Source organism: Leptosomus discolor, chromosome 10 (genome assembly GCF_034619465.1).
Source record: "Leptosomus discolor isolate bLepDis1 chromosome 10, bLepDis1.hap2, whole genome shotgun sequence".
In the NCBI taxonomy this organism is placed as follows: domain Eukaryota; kingdom Metazoa; phylum Chordata; class Aves; order Leptosomiformes; family Leptosomidae; genus Leptosomus; species Leptosomus discolor.
Genome location: NC_141400.1, coordinates 4,848,373 through 4,874,842, shown reverse-complemented (window position 1 = coordinate 4,874,842; position 26,470 = coordinate 4,848,373). Strand labels below are relative to the sequence as shown.

Sequence of the window (26,470 nt, the reverse complement as noted above, 5' to 3'; positions counted from 1 at the left end):
ATTTGCCTGGCGTGCGTAAAGCATCATGAACAAAGATACTAAGATCGCATTGAAGTTGCTGGTTGCTATTAAAAAATAAATATAGACGCAGAGATAGCAAATATATTACACCCGTGTATAATATATTTGGACAGTTTTACCAATTTCTTTCCAATTATTTGCTGTACCCAATTCTTGGTCCAAATAGACACGTCACAACTTTATACAACAACGAAGCACAGACAGAGCAAACACATTCTTTATTCACCCCTTTAAAGACTGAGTTTGATCTACGAACATTGAGCATCTTGATTACGTATATATTTGATGGCAATGGGAAACATCCTTTGTAATGCAGTCTGGTCTCGATGAATATCACATTTTTTCACGATTTAGAGTCATGAAAAACCATACACACTATAAGGTCTACTGAAAAGCTTAGCAAGCATAAAGCCCAGCTAAGGTTTCTCACAGCGCTCATAACTTCGGACAACATGCTGAATTTGGCAAAACTTCAACCATGTCTCCTATACTGACAGATACCAGGATGTACAATCATCCAAAATGAATTTTTCTGTAGCATAAGAGTTCACACATAGTATACATATGAATATGTATATAAGTATATACATACGTATTTATTTATGTTCTCTCTGTTTCTCCCACCACCTAGCAAAGATGCTAAAAAGTATATATTTTTGACTGCTGGGAAGACCAGTGGCTGCTGAGTGGCTTTTTCTAGGATCCCTGTTTAATTGTGTGGGTTGCTAAAAATTTGTTACTCAAACAGAAAGGATGGTGCATTTCAGGAGGAATAAACTTAAAATGAGTTAAATAGAACACTGGTTGCATGACTAAGTACTGGACACTTCAGTTGGCTTCATTAAGCACAAAGCTCGCACATGCTAGCACGATGAACAGAAAGCGGGCACAACTTCAGAATCACCTCTCTCTTTTCTTCTATGGTAAGTACTATATATTGCCCATTATTACTTGAGTTATACTGTAATATTGATTTTTCCGCCAAATACACTAAAATAAGCAAATAAACCGAGTGTGCTAGTCGCAAAGCCTTCTGATTAAGGGGCTCCATACGTGGTGTATTGGGTTTTTTGAAAAACACTACTCTCATAGATTGATTTTTGTTGAAAAAGCGTAACGACAATCTTAATCATATTTCTATAGGTCCAGTCATGCTAGCGCTAACAACCAAGTCGAGTCCCTGCGATCAATCCACGGGACCACAGGAAGGGAAACCTCTAGATGCCCAGAAAACGCGCATTTAGCAGGTAGTCAGTATATACGGAAAATATTCATTAGAGACACACCCTGAGTCTGCATGCCCCACAAAATAAATCTGCACACTCTCTGGGAGACACCCACATGTCTAATGCTTCTTTGTAACAGAGCTGACGTCTCCTGATATCTATCATGCCAAAGGTTCTCACACAGAAAAAGTGAGCCTCTGTATTTAAAGGAGGCTAAAGGATGAATGAAACCGCAATAACTGAGCTGTGTGATACAGCCACACAATACGGATGGCACATTATAAGAGCTACAAGCCAAGGCATGAACAACTAGACACTGCCAAACTTTGAACTTCCAAGTTTTTCCTAAGTTAGGTAGACTTTGGGTGAAAGTCTTTGGGTTAAATGCTGAATCTCTCATGCATTAGACACAAAGCACTGGACTTGGTCTTGGTGACACTGTCGGAAGGGTTCTTGCGCCAACGTCAGTGAGCTCAGATCGCAGCCTGGGAAACCCAGCAGCTCGCCTGTGATTGAATTACCTACTCTGACCTCACCTAAGAGGCTCCAGAGATCCGAGATCTCCCTGACAGGCAATTAGCAACCAGACAATACTAACAGATACAAAAAGGCAATACCAGAAGATCTCAGAGAATGGAGTAAAACACTCGAGCAAGGGAAATATTGAATGGGTATGTGAGATTCAAGTGAAGCGTGACACAGACAATTGCTTATAAACAATATGAGAATTTATAAAAATATTTGGAGAAAAAGGCATCTTTCATATGGTAGAGCTATAATACATAATGCCATATGTATTATTATAATCTGACTCTAACCATGACTCAGTAGCTAGTCTCAGTTTTTATTAAAAAGCAGGAAAATTATGTGACTAAATTACATGTAACTGATTGATGATTGTCTATCCTTAAAATCGGTGTTTTAAAGAAAAAAAACTTAGACACAAGCCACTTTACATGAAATGAGAACTAACACTGCATCCTAATAGATTTATATCACTGGATAGTCTATAATTTGGCCAAGACACTGCTTTAACTGTTTAAAACAGAATTCCCCTAACAGAGCATAACTCCAGCTTATCTACTTAGATTTGTACATTATCTATCATACATGAGATGTACGACAGATACATTCAAATAACGTTTGGAAGGAATAGGATTTTACAACGTTGATATTCTTTTGCCATTTAAAATAATCCTCTAAATACTGAGGCTTGGAGGTTTTGCTTCTAAACAATAAGGAATTTTTAGTTTTCAAAAGCATTTGAGAGAGAAAAATCCCCAGCAACAAAGCTGATATGATTTTTATCATGCTACTAGATTTTAGATTTTAAAACAAACAAATCAAAACGGTTCTAAAATTTTAAAGAATTTAATTCATTCAGAGTGAAATTTTGCAAAACTAAAATAATCTAGTCTTTCATTAACATTAAAAGTCCGTTAACGTTTAAAACCGTACATTTACGTTACTGGCAATATTTCTTCATAGAGCACCAACCAACCTGATGCCATACATAAGAGCTTTCAATATTTTTTTCTGCAATTAGCCATAGTCACATTCACGTAGAAGCAGTCTTTCAAGCATCGGCATTTTGCAATAATGAACTATATAATCAGTGTTTTGTACTTTATTTGTTTCAGTGAGGCATCTTTTTTCCCATATATAAACACTACCAAGGCCACTGCAGAGCTCAAGTGTTAATCTAGTTTTTAATTATACTGTGACAGTAGTTTACTTACTATAACCTCTTTCTATATTTTGTCCAGAATCTAGTTAAATATTTAAATAAAAGCCTATATTAACAAATAATGTAATAAGTACTTTCCAGATTTCTTTGTTTCTCGTATTTTATGCTTAGCATAAAAAGTGTTATTATAGTTGCATATTTAACAAAGTTCTACTGTTACAGATATGAAATTACTCTTACTGTTACAGATCTGAGATAAAGCAAGAGCCATTTCCTCATAAATAAGACTTGCATATTTAACCAGCAGTATCCACATTGAAAATATTCTATTACTAAAGTATTTAAAGGAATTTACAAAAGCCATTTCACAGGAAGGTAAATTCACTGTAACTTATAGAATTGCTTTTAGAAAAAAACGCATTTTGTTAATCACACCTCCAAAAGAACCTCAGTTTGAACAACTTTTTTCTCAAACCTTTTCAATTTTGTTTTTCTAATACAAACTTCTGGGTCTATGCCATCGTTTTCCTGTAAAGTTACACACTAGTACTGAAGCTCTCCAACAGCCTGTAAGAATTAGAGACACTCAATAACACTTACTGTCCAGCCTCCAAACGAGTCCTCATATAACTGAGAACATTAAAATGTCAAAGGAAAGTGACACCAATACACCTATAGAAAATTTCTCACATACCAAACTAAAGTCCTTATCCCTAAATTAAATTGATAAGGAAGCTCCATAAATGGTAATAGATGCTACTTTGAAGCAATACTAAATTCAATTATATTGAAATAAAGTTTTTTCAAAGTAGCTTTTAATGAATTTTTCATGCTTAATTTTTACTCTTTATTGATTCTTTACTAAAATCATTCTGTAAGAGCTTGCTTGTATCAGAAAATTTGAAGAACTGATACATTAAATTCAATGTTAAAATAATTCTAAGGTGGAGCAAATCGGTGATACAAAATACAAATGACAGAGCTGCTCTGATCAAGCTGAAAACTCCCTCTGTGATTTTTACAAGTGTTCCAAAATTCTTTTTTTTTTTTTTTCTCCTAAAGATGTGGTTTTGCCAAAAGCTACGGCTGAAGCATAGTGCAGAAACAGCTCATCTGCATGAAATAATTGGGCACAGTCATATTCTCTGTCTTCAGTTTTCATACCCAACCTATGTTGCCAGGTTGTTAAATAAGCAACAAGGGATATCTGATTTGGAGGGGAAGAGTTGCTTATAAATAATTACTCTGCAGACTATCCAAAAAAATTAAGTATTTGCTCCAAGTTTTTTTTATTACATTAACTCACAATTGAAAATGTTGCTGTCAAAAAATAGACATCATATTAGCTTAATGCAAAACTTAAGTGGCAAATAAATATGTAGACTACTCCTGCCTCTTCCCACAAGGACAAATACACACAAACACAACATTTCCTTTCAATATCAGGGGGTTTAGAACAATTTTTTTTTTCTTTTTTTAACTCTCTCTGGTTGCTGATGTAACAAATAGTGCATACCAAGCACAGAAATGGCTGTCTCCATAGCAATTGGGGCAGGTTTTGCGGTTTCCCTAGTTACTCTTGACTGATAACCATCTGTTGTTCTCCTCTGCCATAGCCCCAAAGGGGAAAAGGGGAAGATATGAGGAAGATAAAATGGGTGTTAGAGAACATGAAAGTTATTTGCTATTGTGTTTTTTAAATTTTCAGAAGGTTTGCACTTATTTAAATCTTTTTTTTAAAATTTATTGTTATCTTTAGTTGAAAAGTACCAAATACCACATGTAAAGAAAAGTTCTAATTCCAAAATATTACTAATCATTCCCCTTATTAATAGGGAATCATATTAGGAGTATTCATAGGGAATCACATCATTAGGGATGTTACTATGAAAATGTGAACAATTCTGAAACGAAGGCAGTGATATAGAAAAAAATGCAGATGCTTAACCTCAATAATTACTAGAAATTTGAAATGTACAAAGCGCCTGGGGCAGAGGAGGTGCAGAAGGTTAGCACCCACTCAGCTGCTGCAGGTACGGTAGGCTCACTAAGTAACTGCTACTTCCCACCCCTGACCTGCAATAATGGCTGGAAGTCACCTCTGTTTACACGTATGTGGCCACCACTTCCATCAAACCTCGAGCCCCTTCTTCCCCTTCAGCGTGCCTGCGTGGTGCTCTAAGGGAGACAGAGGCTCAGCAAGCCTGCAGGGACCAGGCTCCCTGTGCCCGCATCCCTCCTTGAGGGCAGCAGCACGGCTGAACTTGCACCACGGGCAGCCCACGATGGCCATGCTGCCCGAGGCATGCCTCAAGATGCGAACTCTAAGCAAGGTCAGTGTTTACATAGGCTCATGCACCATCATGGTGTTACTTACGTGGAAGTAATAGCACATAAGTCAGGCTCATTCTGAAGGAAAAACAAATCAGCTCCCACAGGTTAGCTGATACGGCAGATCAATACAACAGCATGCAACGGGGCTTTGGGTTTTTCTCCTTGAAAATGATTCTGTGCCTATGTTCTGTGTAGTACGAAGTTCATTACAGAACCAAAAGTTAAAAAAGAAAAGACACAGCATGCTTCATCCCTGAACATCAAAACCTGTATGAGCTGTCAGTTGCCAAAGACAGACAAAATTTGTTTGGAGCTACCAGTGTTTCTAAAACACGGCTTCAGTAGGCCAGAGGAGGGCAAGAAACTCTACAGAGCAACGCAACAAGTCAGGGTTATTGCTCTGCTGGTTCTTATCCATAGCGCAGGACAGGAGACGATCTGGACACAGGTGACACCACTGCTGCCCCAAGGACAGCACCCAAGGGCTCCTGCCAGCGGCACCTCAGGCACACAGGGCTGCACAGAGCTTATCAGGAGAAGGGGCTAAAGATGCCCACATGTACTGCCAGGATAAAGGGTGAGGTGTAGCAAAGCAAGGTGGTTATTTAACAGGCTTGCTCAGCAAAAATCGTATTAATTCGGGTGTTTCATTGTTTACACATTTTTATTATTAATAATTTACTAAATTCAGCTTTGAGAGGAAAACTAGGGCTCTCAGGCCTTTAAGAGGCTTAGACCTCTTCAGCAAACACGAAAATTACCTGACGAGATAGAGGCTGTGGCAGAGAGCAAATGCAATAGACCTCGGCAATTAAGCGAAGGTAAACGCGCCCAAGGGCCAGACATCAGAAGCACCTCTTTTATGCAGTTAGGAAGATGACAGAGCAAAAACGAATCTTGACATTTGATCTCCAGACATCTGTCCCCTTTGAAATCACATATTACATTCGATAAATTCTACCACCCACAGTCACACAATGACTTGAGATATATTTTCTACCTCTTAAGAAAAAAGTTAGGAGGAAATAATACCAAAACAGTAAAAGTTGGGAGTAAAGTCACAGCAGAGCATCCAACTTGTTACATGGCTGGTAAATTTGGGCAAACCAGTAAAGATTCTTGTGTTTTGGTGACTTTTTTTTTTTTTTTCCTAATTAGAAAATTAATATTAATACCCGGTGGAAGAATACCCAAACAATTGACAGCTTGCACTTAGGAACTGTAGTATCGTCGTATAACACCTTAACAAATTTTTCAATACGATCCTAGTTTACCAAACTGTTTTAAAAAGTCAAAAATGGCCAGTTAAAGCTGGAGAGGGAAGAACAGTTTTGAATATCTCAGTGCCCCATTTTGTTTTAGGGGATTACTTTTTTTTTAACATGGTTGTATTCATTTCCTCAACATCCAAGAAGTGCTAAAATAACTAAAACCCACAGTCACTGGAGCATAGTCAGTGAACACCACATATCTCAAGATGCTCTACCACTTTTAAATCACTAGCATGGGTTTCCAGTACTGATCCTTTTCTACAGGGCTCCAAAGAGCAGGCCTTTCATCTTTAATATAGCTGTGGGCTCCGATTTTAGGATGAGCACATGGCACTCGAGATGATGAAAGTCGTGTGTGGGGCTGCTTCCAGTTTTTGTGTTTGGTTTTACCCCTTTTCTCTTAAACTGATCAGGCAACAGCAACTCGCCTTCAAGACATGAAATTTATATTATTCTAGTAATTTCTACTGTAAAATTTGCCACTGAAAAATAACCAATGAAAAACGAGTGTTTTCAATTACTTTAAGACAAGGAGCCATTTCACTTAGCTACAGCTTTGTCTTGGTCACCGCCCATCTGTCTGGGCATTTCAAAGTCAGAGATTTTGTTTTTAACACACAAATGTTCCTGAATGGCTGATCAGGGCCCACATGCAGCTCCAAATTCTGACTCCGCACTGATGACGTGTTTCTTTGCTTTCCAGGCATGTGACTTCTCAGGCCTACTGAAAAAGAGCAGCCAGACCCAAGTACATCATATAACTATGCTCATAAGGTTACTGCCCTCTTACTGATACAAAACAAGGCCAGTCATGGACATTGTAAAAACATTTGAGATTGGTTTTCCAGTCGTTGCTTCAATGTACATGCAACGTCCTGATCCTCCATTTTTAAGAGCCTTTGTCATTTCTTAGCATCACATCTCACTTTGTACATCAGATCTGTGGTTGACTTGTAATCAATACTAGATAAGCATACGGGCAAGTTCAGATGAGTTGGTGCTAAGGGTGGGAGAGAGACATTAGAATTCATCCTCAAGCTTCTGAGCATTTACATCAAACTTCATTCTCACTACTCAAGGCAAAGAATTCAAGTTCCACATCCAAATTCCCAGTGGAATTACTTCTTATGGTTACAGCTCTGACTCTGTACTTCATTGCCCCAAATTTGCTTGTTCTCCTATGTGATTTCAAACAAATACGTTAACGTAATATGTGCTTTGGATTTCTGCATTACCCGCTTATGCTACAAAAACTTTGATGAAAGGGTGAGTTCTTGCTGTGCACTTTTATATATTCATTTATATTTGTACTATGTTCATAAAAATAGTACTCTGCACTTCTTTGGGCACTCTGTGCACTTAAATATCTGACGGATGTAGTTACATAAGTACATTTGCTTACTCATATATAAGATATACTTATATATGTTAAGCAAATAACACTCCTGTTACTCTGAGGAGATTGGTAAAGGGTTCAAATAAGCACTAAAATCTGCTATTTTGTTACGGTTACAAAATGCGGTATCCTCCACAAACTGTGTGAAACAGAAAGCAGCATTTCCATATCAGGGAATATCCTTCAGCGAAAAAGCAGTAACTGTCTGAGAGCAGCTCCAGGACCTGGAGGGTGCCGGGTGACCGCCTTGCCTGGGAGCTAGGAGACTAGTGATGTGAAAGCACCCTTGTCACAGACACCCCAAAACATTAGGAAATCGTATCTGTATGGAAGGGGGTAAGCTGTGAGCAACTGCAGAATACAAGACATTCAACTGGAGGCTGCTTGTACACCTGCACATAACAAATGAAAGCCCAAAACACTTAACAGGGCATCTACAAAACAAGGAGGGTTAGGAAAGAATAACTAGTTTCTAGACAGATAAAAAGAACTTTAAAGAAAATTAAACAAAAACCCAGAAAAGATTATGGGAAAGGAAAGCAAATAAATTACCCGATATATTAAACAGGAACCAGAAATAACGTTTGGTTATCTGGGGACCTAGTAATTACATCAATTCTTAGACACTTTAAAAAATGCTATGGAAATACACAGCAAACTGGATCACAGTTGACAAAAAAGTCATTTTGTTTTATTGTTTTCAAGCCAGCCAAATTCATGTCCTCTGCGAAACCACCCAGGGTAAGGACAGCAATCCATCCTGCAGATTTATGTTTACAAGCATTTTGGGACAAATGCTCCTGTCTGAACACCCATATGAACCAGAAGCATCCAATACGTTTGGATCATTACATTCAGTTTTTGTTGGCAGATCTTTAACTTTCTGAACTATGTTTTAACATATCAGTGTGGCACTACCAAATATCCTGCGGGAACAGGCACAGAGCACATGTGACAACTCTTCTGCATATTCACCAGGGAGTGTTTCTTTCCACCTACATGAAACCATAGGTGTATCTCTTATAAGTCATAAAAGCAAATGGCATCCACCTACTTTTGGCATTTATGTGATTGCTGTCGTATTTGAGTCTATCACCCTTTAATATATTTATTCATCCGCCCCACAGATGCACAGCTGTCGGTAGTATAATGAGGTTTTAAAAAATTTCAAGAACTGAACGCAACACTTCCAGTTCCACTAACCTACGCCATTGCCAAATTAAAGCATGCTTCCCCGGCCTCAGGACATGTAAAGTGCCAAACTAAAACACAGAACAGGGAGAGTTTATACTAAAAGTGAACACCACTCACTGCAACAATATTGATAATGTTACTATTGTCACAAAGTACATCTAAAGATATAGGTAAAACGTGTGTAACAGCACTAATGTTTTATTGAATTTCAGTACTTGAAAGTAAAACTATCACCAAAACCCCTTTTGGTACCTGATATCCTCACATAAGCTTAGTTCTTGAGTAGAATTTAAAAGCAGTCTAAGAGGTGCTGAAGTCTTTCTTTAAGCTTTCCTTCTGGGTCACTATTCGCTTGGAGAGATGAACTGCTGGACAAGGAATAACTAGATCCCAGATCCAAAACTTCACAGTTTAGAAATCCCAGTACCAAGGGACAACCATAATCTCCAAGACAACACACACTGCAAAAACAGGCCGACAGGTCACCTCCAAAGGGCTTTATTCCATCTTGCAGGAGACTTGAGTAAGCTAACTTAAAGCCTGTATTTATCTATAAATGAACAGAATTATCTATATAATGAAGAGAAATGTGAAAGAATTATTCCATTTAATGATAAAAACTGCATCATGAAATGACTGCATCCCTAATTTAAAAAGAAAAAAAAAGGCTTATTTTTAGATATATAGTAGTATTAACTAATTTTTACACCTTACATCTAACATCAACAGGAAATATTGCAATGCAAGTTTATATATGGAATTTCCTAGAAGTTATAGACGTCAATATTTTTCTCTGCAAATTCCAAAGTTTTAATTTTTTTATAAGAAAAATAGCAACATCAACCTTCAGGTCATCTCAGACATTGTGATTTCTTATATATAAATGGTTACATGTCTAAACGGTTCATTCACATTTACTCCCTAGCCACTGAATAATGATTCTACAAACGTTACAAAATTGAAGCCATTAACAAAGAATCTTAAAAGTTAACTTAAGCCATTTGACTTTGAAATTTTCTTGCTAGGTGGTATTTTTTTTATTAGCATTTTTTTCCTGACATTAGTCCATAAAAACATTCATAGCAGACAGCTGCTTCCTCTGCCAGGATTGTCATAACAAAAAGGCAGTCATGTGCAAAAAACCTTTTATTCCCTAGTAGAATTAGGCAGCAAGTTTGGATCAAAAGAGCATACCAGTCACCTTACCTGACCCTTTAAACAAAATTCCAAACATCTAATTCACAGTGAAACATGACAGCACTTAAATAAAACGGCCAGAGAAAAGCCCTGCCCCAAAGTTTTCTTTCTTGCAACCAAAGCAACAAATCTTTTGTAAGTAGGTAAAGAGGATACCTGCACAATTGGCTTCACAGTACATTTCTCCCATCCTTCTCAGTCATTCTCCTGAGAGTGCTCCTTGCCCAACTTCTTGGCAAGAGCTTGCTGCTTACCCCCCCTCCTGACCATTAACCCTTAATTATGCTTTCCAGCTGCTCCACAAGACGTGAAAGCGCCACGTCTTTGAAAAGCAACGTGAGCTCAAGGCAGTGAGCTAAAAACCAAACACCCCCCTCCCCCCCCAATGCCCACCAGAACAGTTCAGATAACTGTGAGCCCCCTTATTCAGCAAATCATTCCAGGCAAACCGCTCGACCTCCCTGCAGTAGTCATCTTCCTTATAAGACCAGTTTTAAAAGCAAGACCTAATCAATAGCTGATGCTGCATATGACCTGAGCTTACGCATATAAATTAAATACAAAATAAAGCAGGTTCAAGGGTGACACTCATGTAGAAGGCTACTGAGAGGTCACAAAAGAAAGTAGAAGGAAGAAGGAAAAAAAAAAAGAAGAAAAAAAATCAATCTCATTTCTAAAGCTAATTTTTCGCACCAGAAAGATCCATTTCCCACCACACATCATGACAACCGCTTTTTAATGCGTATGAAGAAGAATAATGTTTTGCTGCACTGAGAAGTAGACTGGATGCGGTGACTCACATGCTGTGCACCTGGAAATGCAGTGAGAACTGCTTACGGGGATCTTAACGCAAACCATTTGCATTAAGAAATCTTGTGCACCACGTCACAGTTTTCTATAGCCCATTAGCTTCTCTGTTTAAATGTGTTAAATTCTGGGTTTTAGTTTGGTGCGGTTTTTTTTGAAAAGCATCATTATATATTCCAATATTAACATATCACGACTGTCTTATAAGCAACTTCTGAGTGACAGGATATTGAGGCAGAATTATATAGGGAAATGATCATTCTTGAAAAATGTCATGTTCCTTCAAAAGAACAATTAAGAAATCCTCACTTTCCCTAGTAAAACAAGAGAAAGGAGGAAGAATTGTTAGTGTGAAAACAGCCACCTTGGACAAGCTGTGTATGCGTATTATCACAGCATTACTGTATTACTGTTCAATGATTTGGAAAAACAACTCCAAAAAGAGCTTTAAAAAAACCACAGAAGACTGGAGCAGAGGTTACTTCCACATGAAGATAGAATTCTCGCATTTGTTTCTTTGACATTTATGGGACTAGCAAAGGGTAAACAAAAGCAAAATTAGATCCCAGAGGCTTTTGGTAGGAAAAAAAGTGGAGGAATATGATATTCAGTAGCAGAAATCAGTTGTACAAATGAGACCATCATCTAACGGCCCTTTCCAACGCTATCTCACATTTGCTCTATGTCATCTGGTCTTAAACAAAAGAGTTTTTATCCTTGCCTACATCAAAGCTATTTTACTAAAGCCATTTTCAGATTTGCACCTAGATAATGAACTTTACACTATTTCTATTAATCTCATAAGAAATACACAAGTGCCTGAGGATTCCCTCAGCGCTTCACTTAAGAGTTAGATCCTTATTTTACATTGGAAGAAAACATCGGAAGAAAACATAGAAGCAGAAACATGATTTTTCAAAAAATAAAATAAGGATCCTCTGCAGGATCTTCTTAATATCCATGTGGGATTTACATGATCTGAGCTTCTTGTGAGGCAATTTTCAAATGATGCAGCAATTCAGCTCTTTAAAAGGACTGTATAACATCCCTTGCTGTATAAACACAGTGAACATGTGTTCGTATAAAACCAATTTATGATGAAAAGACTGTAAAATACAATTATACCATTACAGTTTAATTCTTTTTTCCTCCAAAAATGTTTTCCTTTCAAGGCATAACAATTTTGGATTGAACTGAATTGCAGGTGGCTTCGTTTTCCTACGGCCACTTTATCTCATGGAGCCACCCAACTGCAAGACAGTGAAGCCATATAACAGACTAAATCACTGAATGAGAAACATAATCGTTCCCTTCTGTGCTCTAAACGTGGCAAGAAACTATGCAGCCTTTGTTGTCATCGTCGTTTTAAATTCCCCGTTCTGCTCTCGCATAGAAAGCTGCAGCTGAGTTGAGGTCTGACAATAGCCAAGCAGCATCCTTGCTAAGGTAGGGTCAAGAAGGGGGGACATCCATCTTATTTTGTGGTCAAGGAAGAGCAGTGCAGGAAATCTAGTCCCCCAATCAATTAACGAAATTAATTTTTGAGCCTAAGTCACTGCCTTCTGGAGAAATCAAGAATGCATTTACTTACCTGTTTCGCGCCATTGTTTTCACCAGTTATTTTAAATTAAGTTAGATTACAAACTGTGTTATCCAGAAAAAGTGATGCAGTACTAATTAAGAACTGAGGAAGTTTTATTCACCTTAAAAGGTACAACAAATCCAGGAACCCTGTTGCCTACTTACAAACTGAAATATCAAAACTTAATCCCAGTGAAATGGCAAAACAACTGGAGATTCTAGAGACCCACAGTATCTCTGCCTTGAAAGCCAAAGAGCACATGGGCTCTTCAAAACCGATTCTGAGCAGCAGGTCAGCACTCCCTGTGGATCCCTTGGCTGTAGGCAAGATCTCCATTTTGCACAGAACTGGTCCTGCCAGACAATTCCCACTTCCCACAGCAGTGCATGGCATTGCCATGGAACTAGCGGGCGCTGCTTGACTCCTGCTCTCGTGCCAAAAGCCCCTTTTTCTCTCTAGCTAAAAGACAGGTATTGCACTGACTGAAGAGCCGAGCTGAAACATGGTGGGAGGGAGGGAAAAAAAAAAAAAAAAAAAAGACAACTCAAGCTATGGTTTTAACTTTGTCCAGCTGGAAAGGTCAAGAGGAGAAGGCAAACTTTGTTCTGCCGGTGGACAGTATTTACAACCCCCATTTATTCATGGAGTCTGCACTAAAACGATATTGCTGCGCTGTTTTGGCTAGAGACTGCATACGCTGACCCCTCCGTGCCCAGCACAGCACCGGAATAATTCCATACAAAAGGTTTGCATTAAATGTAATGAAGCAAATGACAAAATCAATAAACCTGGAATGGTGTGGCTATCATAAAAATGATGTAAATTCAGAGTTCACAGTGGTTATGAAGCTATTTAGAATTATAATTAAAACCAGTACTATCTTTTTTTTTTCCAGAATAAAAGCTCCTTTTGACAATCGTAGATGAATGCTACAGGAAATTTTCAACAAATGTATTCAAGATTAAGGTATGGCACAAAGACAGCATAAATTATCTAAAGATAAACTGTAGGCATAGGTCAGCCTGAAATAGTACAAAATAAAGAAAATTTGATTTTCATAGTTTTTCAACTGATGTCACATCCCATTTTAATCAAATTTTACATCAAAAGGACAGCGAGAATACCACATAGCCTGTTTTAAAATCATGGTATTTTCTGGAGTTTGTTTCTGTCACAGAGACTTTTGTAAGACTATTAAACCAGAAAAGGGCCAAATCTGCTATTCATTACTTGCTGTACAAAAGCAGTGCTGCAGCATGGGTGCTGCATCAAAATCAGTCTATGTTTATTAAGACAAAAGAATAATGAGCCCAGAAAGCACCAAGCAGAGCACAGCAAAATAAGTAAGCAGGTAAGTAAGCTCTAGAAATATCAATAGTCACCCTGACTTCAAACCCCAGATAACGGATCCCATTCAGACTTAGTGGTGAGGTTTTCCTTTGTTAAGCTCTGGACATGGAGCTTGTGGTCTCATTTAAAAATTTACACCCATGTCACATTTAGGCAAGTGAATTACATACAACTTAAATCTCCAGATTCCCGAAACTGGTGGTTTTTTTTTTTTTTTTACTATTTTTCACCAAATCAAACAGAAAATTCGCTATAAATTTTAAAAGTGACCATCAAGCCTGGGGTTCTCACACCCGAATACTGAACTTGTTCAGCCTCCTGTACAAATGGTTCACATCGCTGTGTCAGATGTGCAGCACTCCATGCCACTCTTCAAAACCCTCACTGATGACCAACTTACAGAGCTACGTTACTAATGGCTATAGAAGAAGTCCTCTCAGTCAGAAGAAATCAAGAAATACTGCTGGCTTATGTACTTCTACTTTATAGGTAGGGCCCACTTAAGAGATATTTCAGCTTTTATTTATCTGACATTTTACTCAGGGGAAAGCAACCTTTACAGTGAGGAAATCTGCTGCTCAGGAGTGATAGTTCGGCTTTTAATGAGTTGTCGTTGACAGATCCCTTGTGGCCAGTGAAGCCCGCAACTATGGGCATCCATGAAACAAAGACTTCCTAAAATGCAACTGGACAGGAGAACAGAGCAGACATCCCCTTTACTTAGTGCAGATGTTTTCATCAAAAATAAATAAATAAGTATCAGCAGCGCATTTTCAATCTGTGAAATGAATCTCAAGCGGAGTACAAGTGGTAGTTTAGCACATTCAACAGATTTAAGATCATTCTGTGCTGGTTAGTTCACCTGGTGTTTTATTTGTTAGCAAGGGACATGGGAAAGGGGATTACATAAACGAAAATGTGTTTAAAAATTCAAGTAGAGTCTAATCACACTACCAAATATGACATATGTTTAAATACTTCATTAAATGGTTCTCGAGTTTTCCAGTATTTATCATGTGTGTTGCAGAATTTGCAGATTACTAGTCTGCACATGTTTCTGCCATTACTCCCTGATGCATTTGGGATAGCCCCAGGTTGTTCAGAAACAAAGTAAGGAAGCAGCATTCCCTTTAGCAGCTCTTCTCATAAAATACAGGAACATCCTGCAGGTTGGGACCAAACCTTTCAGTTCATCATTTGAAGAGCTGACCAGTGCCAAGCATTTGCAAAAATGCGCTATCAAGACTGAAATTACCTCACTAGCTAGCAAGATTACTGCTGAACCAGCATCTTTTAGCATCAGTGGACAATGCAAAAATCCCACAAACCTGTCTTCCCAAGAAAGGTCATTTTGAATAATGACTACTCCTTACGATGTTAAAAGACATATATGCAAAAGTTTCAGGATTGTAATGACACTTGAAGAACACACTACTTCTTGACAATCACGACAAACTGGTAGAGAGCACAGCTATTCCGAAGGCACTACCTATGTGTACCTTATTCTAGAAAAATGCAGAATTAACTCCTTATTCAAGACGCTTTGCTCACCCTGAGCCATCCTGCACAGGGCTCTTCTGGAAGGTAAGGGCAGCCTTCCCTACAGACAGGGCATGCCCCCTCGTGCCCAAGGTGCTGTACTCCTACAGACCATCAGCAAGTGCAGAGGGTGCATGCGTTGCCTACTCTTCCCACTGCGGCACAAATCAAAAGAAAAAAGGCTATGCCTCTTCACTGCAGGCAGAGAAGCAACTCTGATTAAAAGCATGCAGTTTCCGAACTAAAGTTTTAATCTCTATATTCTTAACAGGTTTACTCTTGGCTATGGCTGCTACAGCGATGATGCTCCTGATGGAAAGAGACAGGGAAATGCAATTCCTCCCTACACATTCCTGCCTGCCAGAAGTCAGGCTGCGCAGCACTTGGGTTTTCTTGCATTTTCCTCTGATTTTTACCGTACGATAGACAAGAGATGCTATTTAGAAAGATCAGGGCAGGTAGATTTTAAAGGTTAGTGATTCAGCACTGAATAAACTAGAAGACAGAAAAGCAAAGGGATAACACATGCCAAACTGTCCTCAGGCAGCACAGCCAGCAGCAGTTCCCCAAGCAAAACTGAGATACACAGCCAGTCAGTCCCTGCAAAGGCGGGCCACGACTCTCAAGAGGCAAATGAAGCAACTAACTTCTGTGCCACTTGGCCTGCCAGCCCTTTGCATGAGGCCAGATGAAGAGGTAAAGAAATAAACATTACTGTATCACAAAACGTCCACTGCTAAGACTCAGACTCTCCTCTTGTTGGTTTTGCATATCTCACCTTAAATGCATTCTCCATTGTGTAGGGAACATGCATGTGCATATCAATCAATCATATCTTTTTAATGAGTTAATTGTGAAATATATGCTTTTTGCATTTATTACAAGGGGTAGAACAGATGGCAAAAGCTCAAACTAATATATTCATAAAATTAACTTACGCTGCAGGTGATGTTTCTCCATAGAAGGTGGTAAATTGGTAACGTGTTATTTTAATGTTATAATAATGCTGCATTACAACGGAATTTCTAGGAAAGCAAATGTGATGGCCACAGAGATGTCTCTTGAATTCATCATGGCCAGTATCACAATGAATACCAATTACAGGAGACAGAAAGGAATACACTGTTGGAATACATTGAGTGCAGCGTGAATTTACAGATATGAAGGAGCAAAATTATTTACAAATTCTTAAGGTTGAAGTAATATGATCTTTTTCACCCCCTAAAGAGTGCAAAAGTCTTGTCTCTAACCAGCATTTTCAAATAGCTGACTGTTTCAATACCTCTGACCTGTTTTGCCAGCTCTGAAAACACTCAAAAATACCAGCTGCAACCAAAGCAACCTGAAATCTGTTCCAAAATAGAAATTTATCTTTTCTTTAAATTTTCATATGTTCATATTTAAAATATACTATGCCTTCCATGCACTTCATCAAATACAGGCGCATATTGTTCAGTCTATTGAGAGATACATAACCAAACAGACAAGCCAACATGTGATAATCAATTCTCCTCTAGCCATCTCATTGCTTTTATTTGAGGCCAACCGCTGACTTCATCAGACTTATTCCAGATTTTACACCAAACAAGTGGAAAATCTGGCCAACTGTTTATCTTCCTCCTTTTGTTTTATTTTACTGCAGACTGTAATAGTAACACTGAATAATGTACACAAATGTCAAGAAACTAAGGCCAAGAATTTCAGAGGGCTCCGGATAATAGCTTCCCTTGAGAACTCAGACTAAAGAAGTTTTCTAGTGCAACATTTCATTAAGATATACTGCATATTTGTGTACAGCAAATAATTCGCAATCACTTGCTTGCTTTCTGCTAGTGAAATGACTACACACAAATCAATCATTACTTCCTTGGGTTTATTCATTATTTTACCTTGATGGGTAGGTTTAATTGTTTCTATTCTACGGCTGAATGGCAAAAATTACTCTGCAGTGCTGGTTGTGACGGATAAAAAAAATGACAGAAGAACATTTTTATATTTTGTGCAGGTGAACGCAAAATACCTCTCAACGTAAAGAGCATGTTCAGCTTTTTCCAGAACCTGAATGTGCAATCTAGGTGTTTAATTTTTGTAAAAGTCCCATGGATCGATGCTAATAGTAGATGCATGCAGAAAAAGTAAGAGTGTCTTCCAGGAAAAGCCATTTAACAAATAAGAAACTGAATCTAATAGTCACAAAAATATTCTACAGTGCTCACACAGCTCCAATTTTTCACGTTGCATAGGTAATGTAACCACTAGGAGAATAAATGTGTACTGACTTACAGAAGTGTTAAATGTTAGATGTGTGCTGATGTATTTCTGCATTTAAAAAAAATAAATCTAAATGCTTAATTTCTTCCTCCAAAAGAACCTTTAGGGCTATAAAGAAGGATATTACCCACAATTTCCTAAGTGGCCCCAGGACGCAAGGAAAGCAGCTTGCAGGTCTAGTAATGTGAGCTATTATCTTCTCTGCGGCTGAGAAATATTTAGACAGAAATGCGATGCGCCTGTATTATCATGACAGATGAACCTGTTAGTTTGTGTTTTGCTGAATCCCAATGCTACAAATGTCTATCTTACAATCAAAGCCTGCAAAAGGTAGAAGACAGAAGCTGAATACGCACAGAAGTAAGTTCCAGTGAATCAAGAACAAGAAGGGCAGCAACTCCTCATAGAAAAAGCAGTAACCGTGCCATTTCATGCGGCTCTAGCTCTGTGTGGTGTTCAAATGGGGTGTTTACACATCAGCTTGGCTCCCCATCTGCTCTGCTGCTCATCATTCTCCCCGTGCATCCACACTGCATACGTATTCATGTTTTCCTTCCAGAGAATCATTTTGTTTCCTTGGCTGGGAGACGTCGATGTGAAAGAGAGAACCACGCACAGCATAGCTTGAACCCTAGCGACAGCACGGACACGGGCCAGTGCCTACCACCCAGCCCTGCCACCAGCACGTGCTCCTTGATGGGGGCCATGAAGGCTGCATCGACATGGACACTGAATCCAAGTCTGTGCACTCTGTACATGACTGAGATGTACATCTGCAGTCTCGCTCCTTACAGAAGCAGCTGTTCCTTCAGTCTGAAAGGTGCAAGACAGGAATTGGTGACAAAGGAGCAAAGACTTAGGGAAACAGACAACCTTGCCATTTTAGTATCACACAGATCTCTGCTCGCTGGTAAGTCTCAGGCTATTGATTTTCCTTACTGCAATGTTGCAAAACAAAGGAATAAAATTCTGTCAAGAGATGGCAAAAGGACACAGGGCAGCAGCTTGCCAGGAAGAGGAATTCTTTGAATTCTTTCCCGTGCATTTCTTATGAGGGAACAACCCGTGCCACTCAACAAGCCCTGATATCATTGTGCCTCCAAGAACCACATTCCTGCAATGCTTTGTGATCCCCACACAGCTCAATTGGTTCTGTTCAGCTCCCAGTCCTGAAGAGAGTACAGCGCGAGGAAGAGCTGGGAGCATACTGCCAGTAACCACCCGGAACAACTTAAAAGAACGGCTGCTGTTGTTACAGGAGTCAACCTCTGCATATTCCTATTCCGGGAACCCGGCTGCCCTCAGTAAGGTAGGCTGGGTAGTCTAATTCAAGAGGAACTGCAGGAATGCCTCACCAGAGAAACACTCATCTGAATGCCAAGATGTGATATAAGCAGGGCAAACGTGCAGAAATCCAAGGAGCAGCTCTATATATTTTTGTGATGGAAGGCCACGGCTGACAGTGCTGAGTTAGCCCAAAGCTTAACAAGCCCCAAATCCATATACTTTAATTCTCGAAATAACTGTGCTTACTTGGGGCTAGATTCCTGCAAGAAACATTTCCTGTTCTCCAAGTAATAAGTACCACAAATTGAATACAGGTGTGCACCGCAAGCTGGCCCTCTCTTGCCCATTCTTGTTCAACTCTTTTCGGACCACTGAGTAGCATTTATGCATCTGTTCTACAATATGTTAGAAGTGTCAGTTTAAGCCAAATTCCCATATAAGTTCACGATTGGTAATGGACATTATGTGTTCATTACACTTTCTATGAGCTATACAATTATTTCTGTATTTTAATTAGAAATACATACTAACTTTTCTCTGTGTGCAGATTCCTCCCTTGATTTTGTAGTCAAACAGCAGAAAACACTTCATATGAAAACAATTCACACAACCAAAGTTCTCCCACTTGGGAGTTTTAAAAACTCATCTCGCCACCCTCTGCTTTGGCTTTGTCTCATGTAAAAATGTTGGATTCCCTGACATCTAAAAGCTCTTCTTTAGCACAGCCTTTATGCAAGCCCATTTTCCTGGGCTCACTGCTCTGCTAAGAGAATGACGAAAGACAGAAATTACCATTTAAAAGGAAAGGCACAGTGAAAAATATCCTGAAACGCTGCTTTCTATAGCACTTTTTTTTGTTTGTTTCCTATTATCTTAACATTTTTTTTTTTTAAATTACCAAAATCATATCAGTACCAAGCCAGTTCTGCAGTCCTGGTGCTGGAGGGACATCACCAAAGACTCTCATTGCTTCGCATGTGCAGCAGCACCTCTTCCCTTAAGTTCAGGAAATTTATTTTTTTTTTTTTGTACACCAGTATGCTCCAACTGGACACAGCCTGTCACCTTGTGTTGCTTACTGCTATGGCCATGCTGAGACAGGGTAGTTCTCACAGGGTTTCCAAACGGCCCCCACTGTAATTTATATTAAGACCTCAGGCTCCATATTTTGGAGCTCGTGCCCAAAAGGAATTAATGCCCTGGCTTAGCCTATTGCATCTTCTCTGCACTTTTTTCCTGAGGGAAGCTTTCCAAGCTGCTGTTAAAGACAGCATTAATCTGGAGACTTTCACATGGTCTAGCAGTTGCTGTGTCCCTATTATAACATCTACAGAGTATTTTTGCCATGACATTTGGACACTTTATGTAGAAGCTGGAAGAATTTGAGGCCAATGTTAAATGTCAAGCCATGAAAACAGAGAAAATTCCATGCCAGTCTTTCCCTACATGAATTTTAAAGATAAATTGGAAAGGGTTGGGGAGTGTGGGAGAATACATAACTTTATTTCTTATGTCTAAAAATCTCCAAGATCTCTCAAAAACACGCTCTATAAGGCGGAAGGCCTCTGAGATAGTACAATAAATTCGCGAAGTGATAACCATAGAAACAGCCAACCCTGCTGCTATCGCGTTAGCGCATATGTGTCAGAGTCACCAGGCGATTAGCTGTGCAGGTGTTCAAACAGCTGAATGGCACTGAAAGGCAAAGACTCATTCTCTTCCTCTAGGTGCCTGAACACTTGTGCTCATTGGCATGGTCTTTTCTGTGACTCAGAAGGGAGCAATTTGGCTGCCAAATCTAGACTGAGAATGGGAATTGGCACGTTTAAGCTTACTGCTTAAAGCTTTAAAAGTGTTAAATATTAACTTGGTTCAACTTGCATCACACCCCTTATACGCGGAAATCTTAACGCATTTCCAGCAGCAAGTTGCCTCAAGATTTTGTGACTTTTTCTCAGCAACTCATAGGCCACTAGTATGTGTTTGGAAGCAACAGTCATCTGATGTAATGAACCACCCTGGGTAAACAATTTGTCCATTCCTTATCAAGAAAAAAAATGACTATACATCTGAGTGAACAGTCTGCTTCCCCTGCTATTTATCTAAACTCGCGGCTCACATCAGCAAATCTATTAATTAGACTAGTAAGCTTTGCGGTCCTGCTGAGCCAGAGGTTGGACCAGCTGACCTCTAGAGGTCACTTCCAACCAGAATTATTTTATGATTCTGTGATAACTTCAGTATTCCTGAAACACAGAAACAGTGGCTACAGGGAAGCACTTCTGATACTGTGTCTTTTACAACAAAATAATAGATACTGCCTAACTAATCACAATTTTTTGTTAAAGCTTTAGATCCCAACTTTATTTATAGAGTTCCTGTTAGCATTCCAGCCAGCCAGCCCTTGATATCGGCTCATGTGAAGGTGAGACCCTGGTTCTCTGCACTGAAATTGGGTGTATAAATCAAAGAACACCTGTGATTTTTCTGACAGCTTGCCAGAGGTGAAATCAAGTCTGAATGCAAACTTTGCTATTTTAAATGGTTAGATAATTAAGAGTGAGTTATAGCTGGGAAAGTTAGATTCTCTGAAACAAAACACTGTCTATTGTTCCTCTATATTACACAATGTAAGTAAAGCTCACACTAACATGACAAAAAAAAGACACTGCTGTCTAAAATCCAGAAACTTCTTCCGACCATAAACTACATTCTCCAGTATTTGCCTGTGTCTTAAAAACTAGACCTGCTTACACAGGTCCTCTGATGCTCCTCCACTGAAGAGGAACAGTAGAGTACAGGCTTAGTTGAGTTTAACTGGCTCCTCAAGACGTGTCTTCTCAGGCTGACATTCAGGTAGAAGAGCCTTTGTACCTGAACAGCTAAAGTCACTGTTGAATATACACGAAGTAAGTAACAAACCATTGAAGAAACACAAGCTTAGTTTGCTGAATGCCTGCAGAAACAGCTGTAAATGTTATATGACGTCTTATACATACATACATATGCAAAAATCTTCACGTTTTGACTATCCCAAAGTGTCCAAAGAAACCTTGCACAGTGCTCAGAGAGAGCAGGAGGCATCTCACAGCATTGCTCCTGTGCCTACGTTTTCCATTTTGGGCGAAGTCATGCTTTGGTCTTTTGCAGTACTGTCTCCCTTGCACAAACCCCAGTGATGTGATCGTCCCTGCAACAGAGCATCACCAGAGAAAGCACAAGAATTGGGCTTTGCCCTTTGATGCAGATGTGGTCATGCTCCTGCTCATGTTGACTGCACTTAACGGTTTCCATGCTGCCTATAGAAAAAAATGTAGTCTGGACGCTAAAGAGGTGGTTCGTTGGAGCAAGAAATAAAAACAGAGCACAGGTATGTTTCAAGGCTGTTTGTAGAAAAGTGCTTCTTTTTAGATCTCCTTTAGCTGATTCTTCTACTAAATAAACAAAAAACCCCACACTATTTATGCTAAGCTTACAATATCTAACACAGTGGGGTATCACATTTAGGCTACTGGTGTGGTTATGCAGTGCTAACACTAATGGCTCTGAAATGGTGCTGAGAGCGGCTGCAAGTTTTCTCAGGAAATCCTGACTCTCTGATAACTTGGCTGTTAATTCCTTTTTCAGTTCACCTTGTGTTGATTCTGATGATGCCAACTGTGTGTTACTGTGCGGGTATGCACAAAAATGCATTTCTGATATGTAACATGTAAGAGACTCTAGCAACTGGAAATCTAGAGCTGATAGTTTGTATTTACACGTATTTCAGACTGTGTGTTACAGAAAACGGCTAGGACAGACTAGTTTCATCAGGACAAATGTCAAAACCTGCTTTTCTCTCTTTAATGGCTTAAAACAATTATTTTAATTTTCAATACAAACTGTAAAAGCATGCACAGTTAATTCCCCACATTATTTTTTCCTTTTCTGATATTTGTGCTCAACTACTGTGTCTATGTGCCACATTTTGCCATATTTACTTCCCACCCAAGTGGTGGGACAGAAAATTTAATCTAAGTGAAATATTTCAATCTCACCACAAACCGTACCGGTTCTCTTCCTATGCATATCTTGTGTCAAGGCTTGGACCGTGATCTCACTGGATTTTGCGAGACAACACTGCAAGGAGCGGTAAAGCCTTTAAGTATACTTTTGTCTTTGCTCAAAACTTCTGCAGGTGTGTTGCACAGTGTACCTGTGGACCAAAGTAGCATGTGAGACCCTTGACAACACCCTGTTGCACACAGTAGGGTCCACAGCTCCATTTGGTGTTGCACAGAGCTAACCACGTGGTACTCAAACAAACACTAACAGCCAGATGTAACCTAGGGAGAATGTTCTTCACCACACATATTAATGAAGTTGTAACTTACAAGTTCTTCACATCAATGATTCCTCGAAAGGCCTTTCTAGGGATTCCTTTTATCTGGTTTTCACTCAGGTCTCTGAATAAGGGAAGAGAAAAAAAAAACCAAACACATTGTATTAACAAAGAGAACACATTTCTCAAATCTATGTGAGATAATGGAACATGCACACGCTTGGAAAAGTAGATTTGTTACACCACACGATGTTTTCAATTTTCTTTATCTCCTCTAGACGTCTGTGGCATGAGCTTAAATGACTCTCCAACAAAACCCACCAGAATTCATGATACAAATAAGAGAATTTCCAGAAAACACCACTCAAATGTGGTCATGACACTGACACAATGCCATGGTTCACTGACAGAGTACCTGCAGCCAAATCTTACACCTTGAAATTGCAACCCTGTGGTGTAAATGTAATTTTCTCACCACGCTCCTCTTTCTTTACTGAATGCAAAAATACTTGGCTACCCCTGCTCAGATTACAGCCCCTTATTTGAGATTAATATTCAGGAAAAATGTGACAATCATTCTCTTCCGAGTTTTGGAAATTTACAGTGAAAAGATCTTGATCTACTGCATTAAAAAAAACGCACTGCATTGTGTAGCAATGGGAAAAACAGAATTTTTAATCTTGTTTTAAAAAAAAAAACCCAATAACTACAAAACCAAAATGGCAGCAATTCAAAATGTCTTTCGAGTACTTAAAACATTACAAAATGTTTAAATTTGAACCATTACATCTGCATTGTGAGTGCAGGTAGAGCAACAAGCACTGCAGGTCACGGTTTGCTGTTACTCAGCCTGCATTCATTTGTGTTTTCCTTTGATGCACTACAAATATTTTCACTGGAATTTTCACAACCTTCTACAAGTGCGAGTGGAGGCAGGATGGGAGGGAAACGGACACAAAGTCAGAAAGTTGGGGTGTTTTCAGGCTAAGGAAAAGCAGCACTCACAATGATTTCTTTGCTGGTGCCCTGTCAGCATGCAGAAGAGGGAGCAATTTCACTCTGGTTTAGGGTACAAGGTGGGGGGAAGAGAGAACTGTAAGAAGACGGAAGGCAGGCAGAAGAGTGGTAAAGAAAAAGGTAAGAAATAAGCAAATGGAAGAAATGGAAGGCATAGGGATGGCTGGACAAAAGGACAAAGAAAGGTGGTATCACAGCGCAGCATACTACATGGAGCATCATCTGGTGTGACTGTGTCCCTCTGTTATACAAGCCCAAGACTTCGCCCCATTTTCAGAAAGAAACTCAGGCTTTCTACTGGCGATTAAGACGGAATGGCATCTGTACTCACCACCAGATACCCTTTTCTGTAAGTACATTTTGTGTTGTAGTAAGCCTCCTTTCTAGTCTCCACCAAATTGGCTTTATCAAATGAGAGGCCAGAAATCAGGGCCCGTCACAAAAGCCCACATTGACACTACGGGTCAAGACGTGTCATCCAGGGCTTTCTTCTGCTTTCCATCAGGCAGATAGAAAAAAAAAGGGGACTATGTCCTTGTCACGAGACTAATTCAATTTATACCAGTCATGCAGTCTACACCAAATTCTCAAAGTAGCCACAATTGTCCATTCAGACCATCACAAACAAAAATGTGCTGCTGGATACAAGTCTCTTTTTCAAGCCAGATTAAAATTCTTTGTGACCTTCACAATTTGTTTAACACTGATCCACACCCTGACCCTTCCTTCACCTCCCCTTTCTTTTGCCAGCAACAAAATATTAGTTCTTTAAAGACAGACCTTCAACTCAGACAAATGATCAGGCAACCCGGACAGAGAGGAATCGTAAGGAAAGTGCATTTCAGACCTATACGAAGGAAGTCTTATGCTGAAGACAGATTTTGTGACTTTGGTGTGACAGTGAGGCACAGCAGAGCTACGGCCAATGGTAAAAGCACAACAAAATGGCTTAGGAAGGCAAAAATTAGTAAGATCTGAAAGCAAGAGACAAGCAAAGCAGAACAAAAAGGGCTTGAAAAAGTAGAACTGTGTGATCAAATAAAACCACACTAAACGCACCAACACCTCAAGTTGCATTTGTCCAGCATTTTATTGTGCATCATTTCAAACCAGGTTTAAAAATAAATTATGTTTTCAAGTATTTTTTCCTAATATTCTTGTGGTCTAAAAGGGCTAATCTATATTTTGGCTTTCTGCTCTGTTTTTATGCTCAGCTCATGCTTGCAGTCAGGCAAAACCAGGGGACTGCAGGAAATTCATCCATTTTCTATGACAATCTTCTTGTAAATTGTATTAATTTTATTTTCCATTTAGGTGCTCTCCTCTAGCTAACAATACTGCCTCCCAAAGTCTCCAGGATTGTGGACTGATTTCATAAATATCTCTAGTGGACTGAAGAACTGACAGCCTGGATGGCATTAGTGACACAGCATGGCAGAAAATGCACAAACGCGTGCTTCATTTTCTGTAACTGCCTTCTCACAATTACAATCACCCCTTTTTGAGACAGTCAGGAAAAGTGTTCATCTCTGCTTCCTAACGCTGTGCCAAACCTTTGTTAAGCATCTTTCATAAGCAAGCAAACACCAACCATGCACTTCACAAAATTTGCTCTGGGGGAGCAGAAGGCTCCTGTAACAAGCAACTTGTCTACTCGGTTTATCTTAAAGTTTCAGCTTTTCATTTCCTACTTCTCATAATAGACATAATGGGAAGCTCTCACTGACAGTGTGTAAAACAAATATTAGTTATTAATATTAACTGCAGAAAAGCAGATAAACCAATGTGAGGCCAAAACAAACAAAATCCTAAAAAAAAAAACAGACAGGAAAAAAATTGTGGTATTTAAGAAAAAATAATCAACGAATCTGAAGAAAAATAAATTATGATTATGAATACATTTCGTATTTCTTAGACAGAGGTTTCAAGCCACCTATTTCTGTAACGGAAGACAAGTCTGATGGCTGCAA

The 26,470-nt window shown here is 39.2% G+C and overlaps 1 protein-coding gene across 1 annotated transcript in view; it reads right to left on the bottom strand.

Annotated features, from left to right (window-relative positions):
- SLIT3 (slit guidance ligand 3) overlaps positions 1–26,470 on the bottom strand; it is a 523,033-nt gene that overhangs the window by 226,292 nt on the left and 270,271 nt on the right. Inside the window, exon 5 of the mRNA XM_086471174.1 lies at positions 23,536–23,607. Within this exon, the coding sequence (XP_086327300.1) occupies positions 23,536–23,607 (72 nt within the window). The remainder of the gene's footprint in view (positions 1–23,535; positions 23,608–26,470) is intronic.